Below are 24,592 nucleotides of genomic sequence, written 5' to 3' on the forward strand. Positions count from 1 at the left end.
TTTTTCACTTGCATCAGGGTGACTTGTAGCAGACTCAAATTGCTATACCAGACCCATTAGGAAATCAGTTATTGTTTTATTATGACACAGTTTATACATTCTATATTTTTTAGAGTTGATTAATCAGTTAATTAATTTAGCAAGTATTTAAAATCTATGTTGATCTAATTTTTACTTAAAATGATGACTTATTTGCATATATAATATAAATATATTATTAATCAAAATAAAGCTTTATTTTCCCCTAGGTGTTTGGATTATGAATGATATTTATTTTCTTTTTGTTCTTATCTGTATTTTCCAGCATTTTCATTATAAATGTGTTATATGTGATAAGAAAATATTAATGCCATTTAAAAATGACATTTACAGCACTACACTAGACTTTGAAATGAAAGTGGAGAATTATTAAAATCATATTAATAGTCTGTGTTTTTGTAAACTTACAATTTAGCTCAATGACCAAAAGTATATGCAAATAGAAATATTAATTATATTTTAAAAGTTTACATAGTAACAAAATGGACCATAATGATATTTCAAGGTAGTATTTAATGATGAAGGATAATGAATTTAATTTCAAATAATCTCACTTAATTATGAGAAAAACTTATAATATTGGTATCCTGATCTCTTTTTTTGGATGAGGAAACTGAGACCTGTTTACCTGTTTGACTTGTGAATCTAGGTATAGACTATAACAAGAACTAATACTTACAGAGTGTTTACTATGTACCAGGAGCTGTTCCATCATTTTCTATGAAGTTAAGTATGGTGAAGTGGTTAAGAGAGAGAATCCTTCAACCATCTCTTGACTTAAATCTTCACTTTGCTCCTCTGAGCAAGTCATTTAACCTCATTGCTCCTTTGTTTTCTCATGTAAAAAATAGATAATAATACCTACATTATAGAGTTAGGTAAATTAAGTAAATTGTATATGTAAAATATTCAGCACACAATGATATATTGTGTTAGCCATTACCAAAATATATTAACTCATGTAAATTTTATAACTCAGTGATGCAGACATTGAAGAGATGGGGAAACCAAGGCTGAGAAACATCCTATGGTTTGGCCAGAGACAGTATGTGGCAGAGCTGGATTTGAACTCCAGGTATCTGGCCCTAGAGTTTGTGCTCTTAACCACTGTACTGAATGGTGTCTTCAGATTATAAAACAGTGCAATGTCTTTTATTCAGTGAGTAAATTAGTGATAGGTAAAGAGGACTGCATATTTCCATATGTGTGCACAATAAAATAAAGATGATTTTGGAAGACAGCCAATTTATACATTTTAACATGTAAATTTATACTATTAAAAAGTAGAAGTTGTTTCTGACACCTGGGAAGTTTGTTTCATCAAACCATGTATCCTTTCTCAAGACAAAGGTAGATTTCTTTCTCCTCTCTCCTCCCTCTTCCCTTTCCACCTCTCTTCCTCCTCATCTCCTCCACCCTAGATCCTCTTGTCTATCTTGCCAGCATGTGCTGGCTTGTTTGTGTATGTGTGTGAGGGTCATTGTTTGTAATGTAAGGCTCACAGTGGAGCTAGTTCTTTTATTTCTGAGATATAACTGAAATCTCAGAAGCCATTGACTTTCATGTGGAATTTGATTCTTTCCCCAAATATATTTTATACAATTACTGTTATAGCCCCAGGGTGTCAATACTTTAGATTGGGAAGAGTTTGATATCAAAATAATATATAAATTGTTTAAAGTCACTTTTACAGAAGTGACAATAGTGGAGCAGGCATATAAATAGCTTATTAGATGCATATCTGCTCATGGGAACTATCACCAAAAGAAAAGACTAAATCAGATAAATTAAATATTGGAATAGTATTCCAAATTCAATCAAATTTACACCTATTATATACTACTTAAAAATCACTTTTTATTGAGTTCTTAATATCAGTTTAATTCTATATCAATTGAATGGTTTCACTTTTTCTCCTAAATCTATTAAGACCAGTGGTTCTCAACCTTGGCTGCTTATTAGAATTAGCTGAGGCCGATGAAGGTTTACAAAATCGTGAGGTTCAGGCTGCACTCTTGACCATAATCTGTTGAGGAGAGACCCAGGCCTCTGTCTTTTCCTAATTCTCCCAAGTGATGTAAATATGCTGAATACAACCGCTTTTATTAGGTTACTGAAGTCCCATGCATATTGAACTTAAAAACTGGCTATTAACATTCTGTCAGAACAGCAGAATTCTCTTCTCAGCCACTTGATACTTGGCTCTCATCACAGGAGTATCTTTCCATGGAGTAAGGATGTTCCATTTGGCAAAAGTAGAGCACAGGAAGAACCCCCAAAGACTTTATTTATCTTTTCCCTGGGCTCACAGCAATCGTTACACATGAATATGTTTATTTCTCAGAATAATAAATGAGTGTTCCGCAGCTCTGGTTTTAGATTCCCATGCAAGATTCTCAGCATCTTTAAGGGAGGGCTTTTCAAAGACTCTAAAACCTCAAACCCATTTTTCCTGCTGTCTACATATATAGTATGTGAGTTCTGCAAAGCGAAGTGTTTACTGATGAAAATCAATGGGAGAAACATAAAAACAAAACAAAATATATTTCAAACAGGACAAAGAATTGATGATTGAGCCCATTCCTTAGAAAACAATTACAGGAATAAAACATTCTTAGAATTCTTATATTTGTTGATAAAACCAATAGTTTCATTGCTAGGTAATGGAAAATCTGAACTTTCTCTCCATCTGGGGAGGACTCCCTAAATAAACAGAAATCAGGCTGCAGCCAGGTACCAACTAAATGAAAAGGCCACCTCTTAGTAGTGGAGGCAGGTGATTCTACACAGCCCCAGTGGACAGAAATAGGCTGAGAAGGAGAATTGGTGGATTTCAAGAATGATGTGGAATCGCCCTCTGGGCTGACCCATGTTGTTTCAGATGATGAGTGGCTGTGAAGGTAGCAAAAGTTTATTGGCCTAAAAGAAATATGGAGAAAATAAATAAGCTTTATTTGCTTCTCTGTAGAAAAAAAAAAGTGTGTAGTGAATTTCCTTCTAAGACTAGGGGATGTCGCTTGCTGTCAGTTGCCTAATATATCTATCACCTACTGAGAATCAAGGACTACAGAGATACTCTCAGTTGTGCATCTAAACAATCCTCAGTGGTCAGCCCAAGAAATCAAGACAGGAAGGGAAATATCAGGTTCTTCTTAGTTCATCCCTGTGTTCCTCTTATGCCCCAATAATCTTTTTGCTTTCATTATCCTCCTTGCATATCTGACTGTCCTGGACAGGGTCCATTTTATTCAAGAATAGTCTTAGTATTGTCACTTGGTTGGGAACTAAGGACATCACATCTGAACAGGGTAGCTTGTTTTTATTTAAGCATAATGAAACTCCATTGGACCCTTCCGTGTTAGTACCAGGAGGTTTTGTACATGACCAGGTTGTAGCAATAGATTAAATTTGCTAGCAAGGTATAAATAATATACTTCATCTATGTGAGAAAATAAACACTAAAAGAAGATGCTTTAGTCCTTGGACTTTCTTCTCCAAAGTTTTTCATTGTATTCCAAATAAGAATGGGAAAAATTTTGGTGCATTTTCTGTCTGAAATGTGAATGACTCAAAATGTTTTGAGCATGCTTGTGTTGAAGTCACTAAATCAGTAATAAACTCTTGTATCTGAGAATTCATTTCTATATACTAAGAAAATCCAGAAACTACTTCCCACATTGAATATTCAGGAAAAAGATGGAAATATTAAAAAATGTTCCTTGTTGTTGGAATGTAGCAAATTTACTATGAAAATAAAAATTTTTAATTCAGTGTTAATAATTGAAGTTATAAATTACCTCAAGTATTTTAATCAAATTACTAATAACACAGATTTCTGGAATTGTTAATCAATAAGAAAAATAAAGTATGCTTTGGATCATATAAAAAGAAAAAAGCAATAGATTTTGGAACAGTACTAATGTTGATTTAGAAACACCATAGATACACTTCTTTTTTTCTTAAGTTTACAAAAATCCCAGGAAATGGAAATTTCTATGTGGTTACAATTTGAACATAAATGTATTAGAACAAAATGGGTTAAATATCTTTTCTTAAAATAATGTATTTATAGAGTTTGACACAAAGGATAATAACTAAGGTTGTACAACTCAGAAGAATCAAAAGATACTGCAGTAACACAAAATTGTCTTTTAATGTTTGTTTACCAGTTCATTGTATCTTACAGAAAATGAAAACATTTTTTTCTTGTAATACAGATTGGTTCTTATCCTCAGATTTGTATTCAGTAGGTATTAAATTCCTTTAAATACTGATTGTCTTTTGATCAGATGGCTTAATGACTTTTTGTATTTTGTATTTATTTCGTACATCATTGCTGCTCTGGCAGTAGTGAGCTATGATACAGTTAACTTCTCAACAAAACTGTCAGTTATCCATTGATCATTCTCAATGCATTCTATGCTGAAAACTGAGAGTAATTCTCTTACTCCCCCCTCACAGTGGTCGGCTACTCTGTGAGACCACCATATTCTTTGGAGCACTGAAATCAAGAAACCCAGTATGGCTGCCAGCAACCAAATTGGAATCTCCTTTGAGTCTACTTTGAATTGCCAAAATAATAAGCGACTATATTATTGCATAAAATAAAACTTTAACAGGTACCGGCCCCCTTTCTATGAGAGTTTAAATTTACAAAAACCATATCTGACTAAAAATTACGGTGATAAAATATGGCAGCAGTCATTAAAAGATGGCTTCCAGTGTTAATATGGTTAACTTGTGTCCATTCCTATTCTTTTTATATGAATCATGTCTTATTGATGGGTTTTAAAATGTAGGTGTCTCAATCCAACTCCAAGATAAACTTTGCTGCTTATATGTGATAATGGCCACATGTGTTAATTAAGGACAGAATGATCAAAACAAGATTTTCTAACCCAGTGTCCCATCTTATCTCTTCTTGATAGTCTTGCAACCCAAGCTTGAGGGGCAATTTCTGAATTAACCAATGTTGTGCTGACTTTCTGTTAGTAGTTGTACAAGGATAATCTGTCTTTTCCCAACATTCTTAGTGAGATATCTTGGTCAATGAAGTAGGAAAGAAGACATTTGGTGGGAAAAAGGCAAATGGTAACATTAAAAAAAAAACTATTCAAGTAGAAGTCCAAAGGGGTAAGGAGATCCTCATCCTTTAGGGGAAAGTAAGAAGATAAAAATTCTGCCCGGCAGTTTTCTTTTTAAGAACTTTTTTACAAGCTTGGAAAAATGGTGTTCAATCAGTATAGATTTTAATCAGCTAACAGTCAGTCCAGAGTTTTTGATCAGCACCGATTCCTATACTAATAAGTATTCAAAAGTTAAGAAATGTTAGCGACTATGCTTAACATTATAAAGGTAGAGTTTTGCAGCAATAACTGAAAATTATGTATCTGTTCAATATAAATTTGTTCCCATTTGCATTTCCAATAAAATTCTTGTATTGTGGGTGATAATCGTTCAAGTATAAGCTTCCTCCAATGAACTCACCTCCATAGTTGAGGTGTTAAGAGTCACTCTTTTGGAGATAGTACCATCTTTAAATAAAGTGTTTATCTTATTTGAGACCATTCAGGAATTTTTAACTTAAAAGTTCAAGTTCTATTTGTATCATCAGTGTTTGAGTTAAACCTCACAATCTCTTTGGATTTATATTTGTAATTTTTGTACAATTTGCATATCCAATCTAATGTAAAAATGTGCATGCATACATTGTTATCTTTTAATAATTAAAGCATCTGAAAATTTCCAGCTATGTTCTTGATAAAAGAAGTGATTTACTTTTACTTATAATATTTTGTCTGGATAATGTATGAATATAGTTATGGTTTTATGGACTTCCAATTATTCTATACCTTCCACAAATGTAATCTACATTTAGAGAGTAAATTTATTAGAATTATTACAGCACTTTAAATGCAACCACAATCAATTCAGGAAACAGATTTATTTACTCATGTTCATGGGAGGAAAATCTACATAAAAACATTCATGAAAGCATGCCAGCTATGTCATACTTGGATTATTATACTAAATCCCATTTATTAGAACTCATTGTGAAACAATGGGAAACCATAAAATGTAATTTGAATACAAATATTGGTCCCTGTGGGGTCTCAACAGTCATAAAAATATAGGAAAACAGAGCTTTATTTAAGATTGGAGCTGCTGATGCAGAAGTTGCTTTTCTGAAGCTGGCTTTTTTCCCTTTCGCTTACAGCCCTGACGATTTTAGTGTAAACTCTTTGATGACAGCTTCAGTGTTTCATTTACACCTAACAATGGCCAGCAAGGAGAGTGACATCATTCACCACCGTTTTCTCATGGAGGTTTAGAATTACTTTGTTGACTTCCTTTTCCTCAACCACAGGCACCAGTTGGGCTTTCTAGTGTAAATACAAATAAGAAAAATAAGAATTTTGAAAGTTGGGTCCTTATTTCTTGGTTAGGAATGTGTGTAGTTATTTATTCCTGTTATGAATTAAAATTTTAAATGTAATGTAAATAAGAAGGAAATATTAAATAGCTTAAAGTTATTTTTATAGGACAATAACATTTCATAAGCTAACATAAAATCAAGCTGCTAAATTTTACAATTTTTCTGTCCAGCAGTTTATCTATATAACTGCCCTGAGTAGATGCTAAATGCTGCTTAGCCAATGGCCCTTAGAATTTAAATATAACTCAGTAAAGCTACTCAAAAGATAAGACAATTCTTCTTAGGCATGTGTAATTTTAATAATAAGAAGGTAGGAGTCTCTCATGGGTTAAATATTATCTGCTTATTTAAATCTCATACTTCGTATAAACAGGGTTATTAAGGAGTTTTAACTGTGCTTATCACTATGCATTGGAGTCCATATGAATTTTACTATATGTTTTGGTCAAAAAGGCAGGATTTTAAACAGTAAAACATTCTATTGGAGAATTGAAATATTAACTTTTAGAAAAGTGTAGATTTTTTTCTTGTGAAACTGAGTTTTGTGCAACCTCTTAGAATCTCAGTTTATGTAAAGAAGCCTGCATTTCAAGTCTGTTGCTCTAATTTGTTTGTTGTAGTGCATTTCAAAATTGTACAAATGTGTAAAATTTGTGCTTGTGGAAGCTGCTGCTCTGAGTAGCTTTACTTTCCTTAATTTAATCCCGGCAGTCCTCAGTTTATTGCATGCCCCATTCATGGACGGATACTCCGTTGGGATGATGTAGCCTAAACAGTTTGGCTCTAAAGCCTCCTTTATGTAGCACTTCACTTAGAATTATATTAATTTATAATATATATTGAATGATAGCTTTACAAAAACAAATTAATGAATTGATCTTTATGAAAATGACTCTTTACAGTAAGTAAAAAAAGGGTTATCACAGTTTTGGTAACTTGCATGAGTTCATATTGAAGAAAAAAAAAACCTTTCACATGTTCTTAATGACTCTGAACTTGCCGTGCTCGGGGAGCACGCTCAGTTGTATGCTCTGAAGCAGTAGACACCATACAGCTTATGCTTTTTATCTGGGAAACCCACGAAGCGCACTGCAGCCTCCGTAGGACTGCAGCGCCTTCTTGGCCTAGAGATAGGGTAGCGGACACTGCCGTCCTCCAACCAGCCCGCATCGCAGCGGTCGTAGCCCAGAAGTTTCCAGGCAGCGAATATCTGGCCCACTTTCGCAATCTGAGCACCGTCATTGAGACAAGCCTGCACCGCTTCATCATAGGTCAGCTTGGTGGGGTGGATCAGGTAATAAAAACGGCCTGCGGAGAGAGAGAGAGAGATATCAATGGGTCTGTGTGTGCCTGAGCCATGCAGAGGTGGAAGGAGCCCCACAGAGAAGTGTTTCTCAGGAGAGTGGGAAATAGAGTCATGTGTGAACAGTTTTTGGAACCTAGGATTCTCAATCAAATACAGTGCTCCTAAATCACTCTCCATTAATTACTTAGTTTTTTATTTTTCTGGCCCCTTAATACATGTTCAGACATACCCTTTTATAGCTCTAAAAAGGAAAAGGGAAATGACAGATGAAGTTTCTGTTCACTAATTAGTGACTAAAAGGGCCCTTCTGTGGCAATAGAGAAGACAGAATTCCATGTTAAAAGCAAGAGCTATTTAAATTCTAGCTGTAGCAAGACTGAACCCCAGCACAAGTTTCTGGAGAGGCAAAATTTGAATGTGAAAGGATCAAAAAACATTCCTGACATAAAAGTCCATTAAAAAAAATCAAAAGCCCTCAAGTCCTTTTCATCACAGGTATCAATAAGACATTATTCTTATTCAAAGACTACAGTATGAAAATGCAAAAAGAAAAAAATACAGGAAGACACTTGCCATAAATACTGGCTCAGAATGTGAACCTAGTCTGTTCACTCACCAGCAAAAGGATGATTTATTTATTTTTTTCAACTTTCCTCTGTGGGAGCCTGATACCTAACTTTTTCTTTTTTTTTTATTTCACAAGAGCAATTTAAAGTTAGTCTCCCCACTAACTGAATAGTGTTAATTACTAAGATTCCTTCAACATGTATTAAATATCCGTAAAATGTATAAAATATGACAGCACTGACTGAAGTGATACACGCCAATTGAATATTTTCTCAGACTTTTTTCAGATAGAATATAATCACTCTTGTGTCTGATTATACATGAAATATAGATTATTGAATTATAAATTAATGCTTGCAGTACTTTCTAGACTAAGATAACGTGATCTGGAGAAAGGGTAGAGCCATTGGAACATTAGCTAGTTCTATCACTTACACCAGTGTCAGCAAACTACAACACCTGAGTCAAATAAAGTTTTATTAAAACGTAACTGCCCTAGCTGGCATAGCTCAGTGGATTGAGCACGGGCTGCGAACCAAAGCATTGCAGGTTCAATTCCCAGTCAGGGCACATGCCTGGGTTGCAGGCCATGGCCCCCAGCAACCGCACATTGATGTTTTTCTCTCTCTCTCTCTTTCTCCCTCCCTTCCCTCTCTAAAAATAAATCAAAAAAATCTAAAAAAAAGATTAAATAAAAACATAACTACACCTATCCATTTAATACTGTCTATGGCTGTGTTTGTGTTACTATGTACCACGTTAAATTTTTTACTTACAAAAGAGACCATATGGTCCGCAAAGCAAAAAATATTACTATCTGGCCCTTTACAGAAAATTTGATGATCCTGATCCCTTGCTATTTTTTTTCAAAGCATGTCACCAGGGAACTAAAATAGATGGGGCAGGGTTTGCTTCATGGGTGTATGACCTGTGCAGTTAGACACGGTCTCATAATTGGTTTAATTCTCTGCTGTCACCATCTTAAAATCCTCAATAATTTTGGAACAAGAGACCAACATTTTCATTTTGACTGGGACCCTTTCATTATGCAGCTGGTTCTAGAAGGAGCAGGGCAAGGTTGGGACTTTTGTTGAATGCAAAGGATCAGTCATCCACATTGAGGAAACATGAACCTCTTCTCTTCAGCTCTCACCTCCAATGCTATTTCTACTGAGTTTTCTTACAAAGCACTCTTCATCCTCAACCTTGCCGATCATTTATGACTGTACTGACATTAGAATGCAGTGAAAGAGAACATGACACAGAAGCCACTCTTACTTCATTTGGGAGAGCTATATCCTAGGGAGGGTATAGAGGGGCAGCATCACCTTTGGCAATAAAAAGCAGACCCTAGACAACATCACACAGTAAACTATTTCACAGGACCAATCAGATGCAACAAAACCCAAGAATAGTGGAAATGAACACTTTTGCTTTACTCATGTCAATTAAAAATAAATTATGACCTCAAAGAACTTTTTATATCTTTTCAAACTTCAAAGCTTTTATCTTTTCTTTTTAAGTACACAAGACTGAAAGTCATGTGTAGTGTCATAGTACATATTGGTTTATGGTATATGAAAGAAGGAAGTATGGTTAGTATCTTACCATTGAAGTTGGATGTAAAACAGAACACATCGTATCTGCTTTTCTCCTTATCCCAAAACCCGTAGTTCCTGACACCGGGCACAGTGTTCTGGCCTCCGCAGGGCTCCCTTGGCTTGGTGATAGGGTATTGCACAGAGCCATCACTGAGCCAGCCGGCATTGCACCAGTCCAGCCCACCCCGCCAGGCATCGTACAGCTGGTCAAAGGAGGCAATCACAGCATCCTGGGCCAGACAAGCCTGCTGTGCCTCATGGAAGTTGAGATTATAGCGCCCCAGTCGTGGAAAGTAAGGGAATACCACACCTATACAAAGGAGAAAGCACAGGATCATTAGTGGCACAAAAAGTAACAAGTATGAATAAATCCCACTTGACTGGTGAAAAAACATGGTAAACTCTCCATCAGATGAAGCAGTGGGTTTTGGCAGCTTGCAGTGGTTTCTCCTTGTTTCTTTCCCCTTTAAACAGCCTCTCAGCTCTAAGTGTGTCACAGCTCACTTTGTGCTTTGACAACTTCAGTGATTTACCTCTTTTGCTAAGAGTTCAACCTGAACCTTGAAATTCTCCTTTCTAAAATGATTCACCTGTGGACTATATTTTCCAAATAGCTATCTTTGAGAATTTACCACTGCTGCTGGTTACTATCCCTAAAATTGTATTCCTGAGCCCTGTTTGGGAAAAAGTCAATATTGAAAACTAAGCATGGTAGGGGATACAGAGTAGTGCTGAGAGAGAAGTTATTTATCAAAATTCACAATGTATTTTTCTTAGTAATTATTCTTATATAATTAGTAATTCATTTTATATTATTTTTTAAAAATATAAATATGTTAAATTATCCATATATATTTTTTCCTTTTTTCTTTTTTTTATTGTTGTTCAAGTACAGTTGTCTCTATTCCACCCCCCCACCCACTCACTCCTCCTACCCCAGCCATCTCCACTTCCCATCATCGATCCTGCTCCCCTTTGGATTTGTCCATGTGTCCTTTATACATGTTCCTTGACAACCCTTCTCTCTTTTCCCCCCATTATCCCCTTCCACCTCCCCTCTGGTTACTGTCAGTTTTTTTCTTAATTTCATACACTGTCTTTTACACTTGATCCTAAAAACTTGCAGATAAGTAACTTTTGCTGACAGGACTTCTGATTTGGAGAAACCTCAAAGTGAAATCCTTTGCACATCTAACAAAAACCTAATTGAACAATCTTATTTTATCTTAATAAAGCAATTATTTACAGTGAAGAATACTTCCATAAAGAACATCATAGATCTCATATTTGTTTCAGTTTTTAACATAGCCATTAAACTTTTTTTCCTGTTCTTAAACAATGCTGCTAAAATAAAGGCATTATTTAAAAATATTTTCATTACTATTTTTCAGTTTTCACATTCATATATTGCAAAACAAAGCTAAGCTTTTAAAACAATTTTTATTACAGATGGGAAAATAAGTAAAACTTCCTGATGCTTGTCCTATACAAGGTAGGTAAAAAATAGACATCAGCTGATTAAGTGAATGCCAGAGAATTAAGTTAAATATTTTAAAAGGCAAATATAAGTGGTGTGATTTGGCAGCTAGTTAGCCTGGGAAGATGCGGTGGTTTTCCAAAAGCATTCTTTTAGTCAAATAATCATGGGAGGTGATTGAGCTGTCTCACAATTTTCTGCACAATTTCTTTAAAGGATAATGATTACTTAAGAAAGCAAAGTTGTACCATTTGCTGGACTTGAAGAAGGACACTGTATCAAAATGTTTTCCCCATTATTGCTAAAAGACAATTTTAGTGTGATTGTTCAAGTCCTTGCCTTGGATTTTTAAAACATAATTAGAATTAATATTTTAGATAAAGAATATAAAAAATTGTCCCACTGACAGTAATGTGGTGAACTATATCACTTGTGCTATTTTTATGAGACTGCAGGCCCTATTAAAGATGAATGTACAATTCACTAACAGTGCAACCAGTACACACAGGAAGTGTTTTCTTTTATAAGTTGTCCTGGAAGACTCTACAAGAAGAAATTTCAATAGCCTAGATCAAGTCACATCCACCGAAGGCCTCTGCAGGACACGTTTGTCCCTCTAGGGCAGTCCAGCTGGCACTGTCCACAACAGGCAGAGATCCAGGAAGGCTTCCTGATCTCATCCTGCCTTCTCAGGTTCTTGGCTAAGTGATCTGTAAGCTGAATCAGAGCCAAAAGGAAGGAGGAAAAGACTCTCGGATTGCCAGTGCCCCCTGCAGTGATGATGGAAGGGAAGCCTTCATATGGCTCTATCTAAGAAGAGCTACACCCAGGCGTCCAGCTAAGAATCCAGTCAGTGCTAAGAAGAAACTGCTACAGTGCTCCCTGTCCCATTGTGCCTTTCATCCTTTCCTCAGCAAACCCAGGAATGCTGCTGTAAATGAAAATGCTTAATTTATCCACTAGCAATTTCCTTGGTAGCTGGATGTCAAGTGACAGAAAAATTCCAAAACATGTCCATGTGGAGAAAAAAGGAAACCATATGGGTTGAATTCCGTTTTCCAAATGGCTTAAGAAGGTAACAGTGAAGAATGTATAATATATTTTTTAATTGTTATTCTATTATAGTCACCCCCATTTTTCTCCCTTTGCCCTCCTCTGCCCAGCTAGTCCCCTGCTCCCACAATCTCCACACCATTGTCCATGTCCATGGGTCATTCATATATGTTTTTTTGACTAGTTCCTTCACCTGTTTTCCACCACTATCCTCTCCGGCTGCTGTCGTTCTGTTCTATGTTCCCATATCTTTGGTTCTGTTTTCCTCGTTAGTTTATTTTGTTCATTAGTTTCCTCTTAGAAGTGAGATCACACGGTATTTGTCTTTCACCAACTGGTTTACTTCACTTAGCATAATGTTCTCCAGTTCAATCCATGCTGTTGCAAAAGGTAGGAGCTCCTTCTTTCTTTCTTTTGCATAGAATTCCATTGTGTAAATGTACCAGTTTTTTAATCCACCCATTTACTGATTGGCACTGAGGCTGCCTCCAGCACTTAATTATTGTAAATTGTACTGCTATGAACATAAGGGTGCATAAGTTCTTTTGAACTGGTGTTTCAGGATTCTTGGGGTTTATTCCCAGCAGTGGAATTGCTAGTTCAGAAGGCAGTTCCATTTTTAATTTTTTTGAGGAAATTCCATGATGTTTTCCACAGTGACTGCATAAGTCTGCATTCCCACCAACAGTGGACAATGGTTCCCTCTTCTCCACATCCTCACCAGCACTTGCACTTGTTGTTTGTTGATTTATTAATGATAGCTATTCTGACTGGAGTGAGGAGATATCTCATTGTAGTTTTGATTTGCAAGAATATTTTAATTTATAATAATTTTAAAAACTAAAAAAATCAGGCTTAAATTCATGGCAGTATATTTAGTGGACTTTCACAGGCATTAGGAAAATTTTTTCTTTAGTAATTTGTCCTTGATTAATCATCGAATATTACTGAAATGTGGTAGGTTCAGTTTCAAATTCAGTGTAGTATTTTTTATTTGAGCTCCTTTCAAATTTAGCATAATTTCAAGCAAGCATTTCCTAAAGTCAAAATGAAACCCTATATTAAAATTTCACTATTTTCCAATCATAAGAATAAATGATCAACTTACTGTTTTATTGACTTAAAAGATTTACATACACTTTAATGAATATTTGATGATGCCAGAAAGAACCCACTGCAAGTATATCAAGGTCAATTTCTATGTTTTACTCAGCCAAAATTTTAAAAGCTTCACTATATTATGCACATTCAGTGCATACAGTTCAACAATCAGATGTTTCTTACAAAGAGGAACATTTCTGGAACAACATAATTGTTAGCATTAATTTATTTACATATTTTACTTTCAGCTTATTAAGATTTCAACATCTACAACTATGACTGCAGAAACATTCTTGGCTCTTTGAGAAAAATCTGCAATTCCTACAGCTGAATTATGGAGCCAGTGGTGACTGCTTTCATCCACCACTTACAAAAATAAGAAAAGTCAAACTTTCATGGGTGAAAAAGGGGTATTTAGTTACTTTCTGAGTATAATTATTTTATCCTTATATGTCAAAGTACAATAAATGCTCTTTACTTTTCCACGGAGGTCTGGTATGCATCAGCGCAAAGGGGGGTTAATGAGGATGGTACATCATCACATGGAAATGAACAATAGCAAACGATGTGAATAGTTCTGTCAGTGGAAGTATGTTTTGAATACATATTCTTTAATATTTATAATTGCAGTCTATTTCATCCCAGTTGTTGGCAAACATTAAGTTGTTAGACATATGAAAGGTTTTCATATCATGATACATATAAAAACTAAAGTAAATTTCAATAACTCCATTAAGTAAATACATTTAGTAACAAAAAGGCAGAGACCATGCAGCATAGTTTTACATTCCTTTGGCCTTTCCTAGGGGTTAACAGTGCTATGTACACATATGGAATTATTTTTCTATTTCTGAAAGTCCTCAGATGATATTTTTTGTGTATTTGGCCTCAGTTTCACCAATATTCATGGGTATTAATTTGAATCAAAAACTGAAAGCACAGATGACATGCATTCAGGAGTCAAGAACAACTGGGAGGAAAAGGTCGCAAACACGATTTTACAACATCATGTAATTCATTAGATACATAAAGCTAATGAATCTCCATACATGTGATGGGGTTCTAAGGGGTTCAGAGGTCAAATCTTCAATGATGTGCTAGTGGAGCAAACACATCCTTTTCCAAGTGTAAAAATCCATCCTAGGAGGTGAAAGGAGCTTCTAGCATACACACACTTATAGTTTATGTGCACAAGGAAGAAAAATATTCTATCAAAGCAGCTAAAATTCATCTTCTAGTGTAAAGAAACTCAAAGATTCATGAATGTATGTTTTGAGATACATGAGAAACCACAGAGAAGAGTTTCCCTACTGGTGGGGCATTTAGGGTGTGGGCTTTGGGCAGAGGAGACACAGGATGACAAGGACATTTTTATTGTTGAGCTTTCTGTAGATTTGGGGTTTTGAACCTACTGAATGTATTACATATACAAGAAATGAAAATTTCCCTCAAATGTCTTGACCATTTGGTATTCAATGTCTAAGAGACTATTGACCATTTAAAAAAAAAGTACTCCTTGCCCTGGCTGGTGTGGCTCAGTAGACTGTGTGCTGGCCTGTGAACCAAAAGGTCGCCAGTTTGATTCCCAGTGAGGACACATGGCTGGGTTGTGAGCTTAGTCCCCAGTAGGGGGTATGCAAGAGGCAACCACACATTGATGTTTCTCTCCCTTTCTCCCTCTCTTCCCCTTCTCAAAAATAAATAAATAAAATCTTTAAAAAATACTTCTTTACAATAATACTTAAATAAATCTGGAGGTAACTTTTTTGTTAAATCAAGTTTTCAGAGTTACTTTACAGAATACAATTACATGTATTTTAGTTAGTAGATATCCTTCACAAAACTTGCCACTATTTTGAAAGTGAGATAATTTTAGTAGTATAATAAAAAAGCATTGAATCTGAATGTCTCAATAACCATGTGATGAGATTTAAATTTTGAATAGCATAGGCAGTTTCTGAATATTATTAATTCAGTTCTACTGCACATCTCTTCTACTTGCAAATAGCTTCAATTTTGCACATAACCATTGTGTGTACATTTCAAATATGAAAGCTGGAATCATAGCCTATGAAATACACAAGAATAGAAAAACACGCAATGCATGGATTTTTGGTTTATCATCGCTTTGATAACCACTAGACATCCTGAAAAAAAAAAGACTAGACATCATGAAAAAATAAACGAGCAATGATTAGTTATAATTTCTAAGTTTGACATGATTTATAGATACTTACCTTGTAAATCTAGTGCTACCACAGCGGTATCATCTTCTAATCCTTCAATCACCTCACACTTGTATTTCCCATAATCCTCCAGGGTGAGCTCTGTGATCACCAGAGAAGCATCGCTTTCACTGCCCCCCTTCAGAAACACTCTACCCTGGTAGCCTGCATAGGCTTTCTTGTGGTATCCCATGGAAACAAAAACATCCACTTCCTTAAGGTAATCTGAAGTTAGCTTGGTCCACTTAATTCGGATTTTGTGGGTTCCTGAGCCAAACGCTGTAGGGTCTCGAAAAAATGTACATGGCAGTGTAACATTGCCACCTCTGTGTGAGAACACCTTGGTTTGTTCTGCTTCCACACGGAGATGGGGGCCATTTTCTGCTATAATTAAAAAAAAGAAAGAAAAAAAAAAGAACCATTAATATGCTTTTTGACTTTTCTCTGAAGTGAAATATGCTACCTCTACAGGGTATCTGATAACTAGTAGCATTGGGTGATAAGCTTCTCTGCATTGTTTGAGAGTAGTCCCTTTTGAACCAGGGTGGAAAGGTACCCCTAACATTTATAGGGCATCTGGAAGGTAGCTATGTCTTTTGAACCATTGAAAAGAGGAAGAATGTGCATTAGCATTAAGAAATATTGGAATATAAAACTCCATAGTCATCTGGAGTTTGATGATTTCATAATAAATCTTATTTTTTTACATTTAAATGTCAAATATATAGAAATAAGACCAAGAAAAATGATAAAGTGCCATGATTATTTCATTAATATAAACAAAAAAATTTGTAGATATAGTTTCCTCTTCCTAAGTGAGCTTTCTAATATAATAAATCTGTATTATATTTATGGAAAAAGTATAAAACAACATGATCAACTTTTATTATACTTCTGGCCAAAGAACTTAGAATAGCCTCAACTTTATGGCCTCTATTCAAATATATACCTTTAATTAAAATGCCATTCTGGAGTATTTTAAGCAACATGCATATCTTAGTTTTTACAAAAGGCCAGACATCACAAAGGTATTTTAGTGAGTGCTTTATAAAACCTCCAGACTTTAAAATATATTCCTTAAAACTTGAATGTTAAAAGTGTATCCAAAGTTATACTTATTTTCTGACTAGCCAAATAATTACTTATTTCCTTAAATCACCTTCTATTCCCTCTCTCTTTGCTTCCTGCTATTTCTTATTTAACAGTTATCACGGCCACCTTTCCCTTCCTTGCCCTTTTGTTTTCCTTTGCCAAGGACTTTATCGCCTTGCCTTCCAGAGAGTACCGCAGCATTCCAAGCTTGCCAAGTCAGCAGGGCTGCGGTTCTCTAGAGAGCCATGGTTATTTTCAGATCTTGGCTTTTTCTGGGGTTTCCCTTGGTTAGCTCATTGTGCCTTTGACCTTGACAAGATCTCTTGAGGATGTGCAAGATTTGAAAGTGAGAAAGTGATATAAGGACTTTTGGACACACACACAACTTCTTATCTATACTCAGCTTTCAAAGGCTTCCAAAAACTGCCTTTCCTCTAGCTCTTCTGCCATAGGCAGGTAGGTACTGAGTAAACCTTGGACATGAATCATTTAAGATACACAAGACAACATGACTTATAGCCTCTCACCTCCAGACAGATCTAAAACTTAGCTATTTAGTGGCATACATAGTATTCAGATTTAAAAATAAAAAGTATACAGAAATAGATACAGTGATTCTACTTTTATGATATAGCAATCAAAATCATGTAATATTTAAAAATAAAATAAATTTCATGTATAGATTGGCCCCAACCCTCAGAAACAGAAAAGTTTAACAGTTCCATCAATACCCCCACTTTGGGGAGAGAGAAAGAGAGAGAGGGAGAGAGAAAATATAATGGCTTAATTAAAGTGAATCCAGCTCATTAAGCATTTCCTTTAGATTTTATTTTTAGGACCACCAACTTATAAGAGATGAAAGGTAATCTATCCAACTCTACCCTATGTATGATTGTCCCCTACAATATCCCCAATGACTGCATATAAGTTATACCTAAGTATCTCTAGTGTTTTCTTTCTGGGAGGAGAAGAATGAGCTGTTGACTAAGTTTGCTCAGTTATGCGTGAGGGTCATAGGGAAGATCTCCCACCTCTTTGGGAGGACACCTAGGAGCTGGGCTTTCTCCTGCTGGAACTTGAGTTTAGACATGACACAAAACTACAAGAGGTTGCAGTTTCATGTTCCTTTTAAGCTCTTTAAAGTCAAAACTAATGTCCAAATGCACTGGGATATGGGTTATCACAGTGGTTAGGAACAAGGACTTTAATGTGATAGAGACCTTGTTCTAACTTCACCTCCCTAATTTACTGGCTTTGTAGCCTCAAGCAAGTTGTGCAACTTCTAAACCCCAATTTTGTTATATGTGAATTAGGGGTAGTAGTACCTACTCTACAGAGTTGACTTTTTTGTTGTTTTATTTATTTATTCTTTATTGTTTTTCAAGTACAATTTTCTGACTTTTCCCCTCTCCCCTCCCCACAACTCCTAGAGTTGACTTAATAGACACATAAAACACTTAAAATAATGGCAGACCCAAAGTAAGCATCCATTCACTAGTAACTCTTCCTACTGCATAGATTTTCCACAGTATTTCTCAAATATAACACTGCCTTATACTGAGCTTAATATTGGCATATATTAACCTTCCATGGTTTCACTTAATTATAAAGTTTTGAACTCTGTGGAGTAAAAAAGTACATAAAATGCCACCTGTGTTGTACAGGAAACATGGAAATGATTGTATGGTTGGGCGTAATCATAAGGTATTCCAGAATGAACACAAGAGCTGAGTGTTTCATAAATTAAAGAGTTAAAGCAAAGATCAAAACTCTTGTGCAAAGGACTGAGACTTCTAATTTTTTCTTGTGGTTAACTCTAAATCATCTTGTAGTACTTTGGAAGTGTAAGCTTATGGTTTTTTTAGGTACTATTTACTTTTACTCCAGCATCGTGAGTAGATGATGACTTATGTGGTGTAATGTCGAGAAGGGAGCAGACACAAAAATCCAGTCTTTCCACAAAATAAGGTTTTATACAAGCCTACCAGAGTGTATAAATTTCTACCATTTTATTTTTATTTTGGGGGGACTGGGTGTTGAGCTAATAGATGCCAGAAGTCCCTGACTGAAATTCAAAAAATCCTGAGAAAGATGTATAATGTGTAACATATTTAGTGACTGAGAGCCATTAATCATTAACCTGAACCTCTAACACAGCCTGCTGAGAATACTGCATTCTGTTTGCTCATTTTCATAGCAGATCCACAGTGCAGATTACAGAGCACTGAACACTGATGGAGAGTAGCCTGCTGCAGAACAGGTAAGATGTAGGCATGAGCACTGGACAGTGAGTCAGGAGCTCTGGCTTCTATTGCAGGCTCTATCAGAACTTAGCCATTTCAGCAACAGGTCTATGTCATGAGAACACTGAGTGTAAGAGTTTAAGATTCTTAAAGAAAATTTTTTAAATTTAATTTTTTAAAATCCTTACCCAAGAACATGCTCACTGATTTTAGAGAGAGGGGGAGAGACAGAGAGAGAGAGGAAGAGAAACTCTGACACCAAGAAACTGATCGGTTGCCTCACACCATGACTGGGGACAAACCCACAACCCAGGCTCCTGCCCTGACTGGCAATCAAAACTGCAACCTTTCGATTTATTGGATGATGCTCCAGCCAATTGAGCCACACCAGCTGGGGCAAGTTTAAGAGTCTTATCAGACTCACTATGGAAGGTGGTCCTGCTAGGGATCACCCAGGAAATAAACCGAGCTGGAGAGGAAGACGAAAGGCACAAAGACTAGAAAAGGGAATGGGGAGTGCTGACAGCAAACTTTGCACTATCTTGTCCAGTAGAAGTCTTGCATCTGATCATTGGACACAAAAACCTGGATCAGTTTGAAATTTATGCTTAAATCAAAATTGTTTGATCGACGCTCAGTTGCAAAGCAAATAAAATAGAAAAAATAAAAATAAACTTTGGTAGTAAGAACGAGTATTGCTTGTTTTCCTTTTAAAATGCAAAAAAAAAAAAATAAAAGTAGGCAGTATACATATACTCATTTGGAAAGTGAATTTTTTTAAGTTCAATTTTGAAGTTGCAGAAATTTCATATTTCTATTAATGAGTTTCAATGACAGTGACTTGAAAGATTTGATGCCCTTCATGGACCACAGTTGTCTCCAGGGGAAACAGCAGGGTCTTGTTATTACTTTACAAGTTCTGCTGTGAAATCCAGGATGTTGTTCAATTTCACAAAATTATAAAAGCAATTACATGACCAAATAAGTGATCTTTATATTGCCATATAATTTAGATGCTGTCTTTTAAACAATAGAACAAAAGCAATTAGTTACAGAAAAACAATTTAGAAACATGATATTGGACTATTTATTACCTATTGTTCTTAGTTCTATTAAAAATGTAATGCCCCCTTTTTTATTTTGCCCATTCTTTGTCGAGAAATACACAGGTAACAGAAAAGAAGAGAAGGTGCTACAGATCCAAGTTTTCTTTTCAAAATAAACTGTCGATTGTGCACATAACCAGTCTTGGTTGGTTACGTGCTCACTGGCATGTAGGTGAAGTAGCCTACAGACTTTTGAACTTTGTAGATCAATAAAATGTAAACAAAAAAACAAAGAATTGGGGAATATAACATGGCTAAATAAGGTACTAAACTAGGACATTAAAAATACTCTCCTTAACCACCATCTGAATTTTTGATTGTGATAAAATATACATAACATAAAGTTTGCCATTTTAACCATTTGTAAGTGTATGATGCAATGGCATTAATTACTTTCACCATGTTGTACAACCACCAGCACTACCTATTTCCAAAACTTTTCATCACACTGAACAGAAAGCTATTTCTCCCTGCCATTCCAAACTGGGAGGATGAGACTCAACTGTTAGCTCCACGGTGAGTCATTTGAAAAAATCGCACTGGTTTTAAAAATAGGTCCTTGTTTCTCTGACATCTGTTATCACTGTGGTGGGTTTGGGTGTGTAAGACTAACACTTTGAAAGCTGTTACTTTCATTAGGGTAGCCAAACCTGCCTGAGGAGGAGCAGCCAAAAGAGATTTGTGTCCTTACTGCTGTGCTTGCATTGTCTACTGGAAATAGTCACTCTGCCTCCCCCGCCGCGTCTGGTTCACAGGGCTCCTCCCTCAGCAACACCGCGCCTGGCACGCGCAGTGTCTGCGACCGCAATGGACTGTGCTGTGCTGCCTAGGGCCTGCACTCGCTGTAGCAGTAGGCATGGATTCCTGCTACTTGCTTTATACAGTTACACAGCTCTAAAATGAGAACACTTTATAAAAAATTAAATACACATACTAAAGACTATTTAAAAGAAAGTATAATGTAAGCATTGGTCTCTCATTGTACCTTACATATTCCGTTTGAGTAGGGTGATTTAGAAAAAATGAAAAAAATGTAGTATCTTACTCATTAACATTTAACTGTTTATAATTATTTTGTTTCTCTCAGCTTGGAACGAATGTAATTTTTTATGAAGTTGCTCACCTGGAGTCAGAAGCTCCCATCCTTTGGTTATAATTCTGACATGTCTGGTCAGCTTTGCATCAGAAACTTTATGAGGGTTCTCTTTCTGGACCCTACTGCCTCCCGACCCCCACCTTCCATCCAGCCTTTACTGTCCTGTTGGAGAGCTGATGACTTTTAATTTGCCAGAAGCAGAGCTTTCATTTCTTCCCCAGATACCCCCAAATGCAAAGGACCCTGAGTTTCTCTATGACTCAGCGCCTCAGGAAGGGCAGACCTAAAGAGGGCAGGAGAGGAGTTTAATGAGGGTCCATTTTGCCTTCTGCCCTCACCTACTTGTTTTGAGTTTGAAATCCTCTTGGATTTGTCCCTAGCCCATCTTTGCTTCATCTGAAGTTCAAACTCTGCTCTAAGAGTATGTCATGCCTTTAATCATTTGCATAACTCAAAAGAAATATGTATCCATGCATAAGCTATATCTGAAAGGATTTGCAAGAAACTAATGACCTTCGTAGCCTGTAGAAAGCTGAGGTAGATGTCTGGGTGTAGGAATTTTGGGAGACTTTCACTGTGTATACTTGCACATTTAAAACATTTTAAACTATGTGAATGTATCGCCTATGTACAAACTAAAAAAAAATGGTAGGAAAATAAATTAAATATTTGAGGGAATTTAACTAACAAATAAATAAACCAAAAAACCTTATCTAGAACATTTCCAGAAAATATGCTAAAGAGCTCTTAGCCAAGATTGTAATTATGTAATATGGCTATCATTGAAGGATAAATTAAAGGATTATATTTTTTTTGCAGAAGACCTATTGCTCTGTTAATAAAAATGTTCTCTTTAAACATGTCTTTAAAACATCCAAAACTTATCTCATAGACTGTTCCTTAAAGATACTGTTGTCAAATGTCCTGACTGGTGTCTAGTTTTGAACTACAAAGGGAAAAGCCAACGCTGAAAATGGGATAAGTGAAGACTGCTCTTCGCTGTCAAGTGCTCAGGGCCGTTTTCCACCACCTGTGACCCCGCCTTGTGGTCTCACAGGCCTCAAGGATTCACTCCTCCCATCCACCCTGCTCCCCACCTCCCTGCCTTCTCTCTAACCTTTGTAGAGTGTTTGTGCCTTGCTATTTTCTATCGATCTACAGCTGAACCAAATTGCCTAGAATTATGCTTTTACAATTTCTTTGCAGCATCTTCTTAGGTAGTGCCTTAAGCTAAATTGTTTCTCTAATGGGAAACTATCCAGCACCAAAATATAGTATTGTTTTGGATAGTGCTGACAATGAATGCATACCATGTTATTATATGCAAATTTCAGAGTAAAAATTGAAGAACAAATTTATTACTATATTTTACAGCCTAGAGGTTGAACTCTGGCAATACATATTGAAAAAAAAAATTCCAGAAGTATGGAAATTTTCTCCCCAAAGGATATTTTAGACAAAACTTTGCCATATATTTCTGTAAAAAGGTGAGCTTCTCTGATTGAAATGTGCATCAAGAGCCCCCTCTAATAGCCCTAGGGGGGAATCAACTGAACCCAGCTTAATAAAAAAACATTCTGAGAGGTAAAGCTGAAACTGTTAATATCCTGAAAAAAATTCTGTCTTCTTAATTCTCTTTTTTCATCTTTTTCTACCAGGAAGAAGTATGATGAGGGAGTTGAGTTCTGTTCTGCTGATTAAGCTCTTTGTGGGCTTTAAATCTTCCCACATTCATTATTACTTCATCTATTTTTTTCAACTGTGAGTATTTATTGGTTATGTAAATGCTCTATGCCCCTTATATTGTATCACTAAACCTCTCTGTGCCTCAGTTCCCTCATCAGCAAAACAGAGCTGGGTCGCCTCCTTCTCAGGGTCCTGGTGAGATTAAGTGAGGTAATACATTGCCGACTTCCTCCTGCCTTACATTCTGTGAGTGTCCAGAAAAGCTGGCTCTTACTAACAAACAGCTACCGAGCTTCGCAAGTGTGCCAGGTATGCAGCAGCTTCTGTCTTCCACATCGCCTTCTTTTCTGTGCTCCTTTAGAGACAGTTCCTAAAAACTACTGGTTCCTGACAAATTCAAAACATGTCAGCTCTTAATGATTCTCTTAACCCATTGGTTCTTAACAAAAATAAGAGTGCATTTCAGGACTACCACCTGAGAAGCCTTTCAAGAAAATCTGTTTGTGTCTATATAATCCAACTGCTTTCTGCCACCTCCTCAGTTTCCTTGGGGGGTCCAGACAATCACCATTCAGGGATATGTGTGTAGTGAGTTTTTTGCAGCTGCCAACCCACCCCCACCTCACCAACTCCTATAAAGAATCACTACAGTGGCCTATAGGAAAAAATTCCCTGGGGTCCAAGACCAAACTTTTTTTTCATTGTGACTTGATTTCTTCTGGAACACAATTATATTCATGGACTGGAATAAAATGGCCAGTTTACCCAGTGCTTCCCTTAAAAGTTTCTAAGAAAAGGTGTAGATGAGGTTATATGGTTACTGTGTGAGTTAGGAGCACAGGAACTGGTCTGCCTGAGTTTGAATCTCAGCTTTCCCTCTCAGTAACCATAGGACCTGAGGCAAGCTACTGAACCTCCCTCAACCTCAGTGAGGACAACCACCTTCATACAGTGCCGTGGGGAGGACTAAGTGACACAACTCAGGTAGTATACTTTCTACTGTGTATCATACACAGTAATATTAATATTATTGTCACTGGTGAGTCCAACACAACTGGTCCCAGAACTAGAGATGATCTTAGTATTTTTGTCAACTGAGACTTGTCTGCTCTGAATTTCAGAATTTAAATTTTTCTGTGTTATCAAAGATTTATGGAAAAAGAAATAGATTTCTTATTATTTTAGATTTAGAATAAAGCAAATTGGTTATCACAGTTATAGAGAGATTAATGAATGTATTATAGGAAAGTAAACTGGAAAATAAAATAGAATATTTCACTAATATAGTGAATTACTTTCTTAATATAAACATATTGTGCAGGATTTTAACTGTAATGGAGGCTTGTTTCTAAAGGTATGGGGAAATCAAAACATTAGCATGAGTCATTCTTTTTCATTAGGCTGTAATTAACCACACAGTCCTTAATTATTGGAAACGTCTTTATGTGGTAGAGGGGTATATCGCAAATCTACTTATCTCCACTCAGACCACTTCCCCTTTGCGGTGAAGTACAAGGTCAAGTTATCTATAATTTGCAGAAAGGACACAGTTGGTGTTGGAGGC

The 24,592-nt window shown here is 36.1% G+C and overlaps 1 protein-coding gene across 2 annotated transcripts in view; it reads right to left on the reverse strand.

The window, feature by feature from the left end:
• Positions 1 to 4,168: 4,168 nt before the first annotated feature.
• HAPLN1 (hyaluronan and proteoglycan link protein 1) overlaps positions 4,169 to 24,592 on the reverse strand; it is a 69,933-nt gene continuing 49,509 nt past the window's right edge. Inside the window, exons 3-5 of one of the 2 annotated variants that reach the window (XM_036020497.1) lie at positions 15,818 to 16,186; positions 9,957 to 10,259; positions 4,169 to 7,783 (exon numbers count right to left, since the gene is read on the reverse strand). In XM_036020497.1, the coding sequence (XP_035876390.1) occupies positions 7,494 to 7,783; positions 9,957 to 10,259; positions 15,818 to 16,186 (962 nt within the window). In that variant the 3' untranslated portion in view covers positions 4,169 to 7,493. Of the gene's footprint in view, positions 7,784 to 9,956; positions 10,260 to 15,817; positions 16,190 to 24,592 lie in introns of both variants that reach the window. The other variant, XM_028522702.2, reaches the window with a different exon arrangement.

Source organism: Phyllostomus discolor, chromosome 3, assembly GCF_004126475.2.
Source record: "Phyllostomus discolor isolate MPI-MPIP mPhyDis1 chromosome 3, mPhyDis1.pri.v3, whole genome shotgun sequence".
Lineage (NCBI taxonomy): Eukaryota > Metazoa > Chordata > Mammalia > Chiroptera > Phyllostomidae > Phyllostomus > Phyllostomus discolor.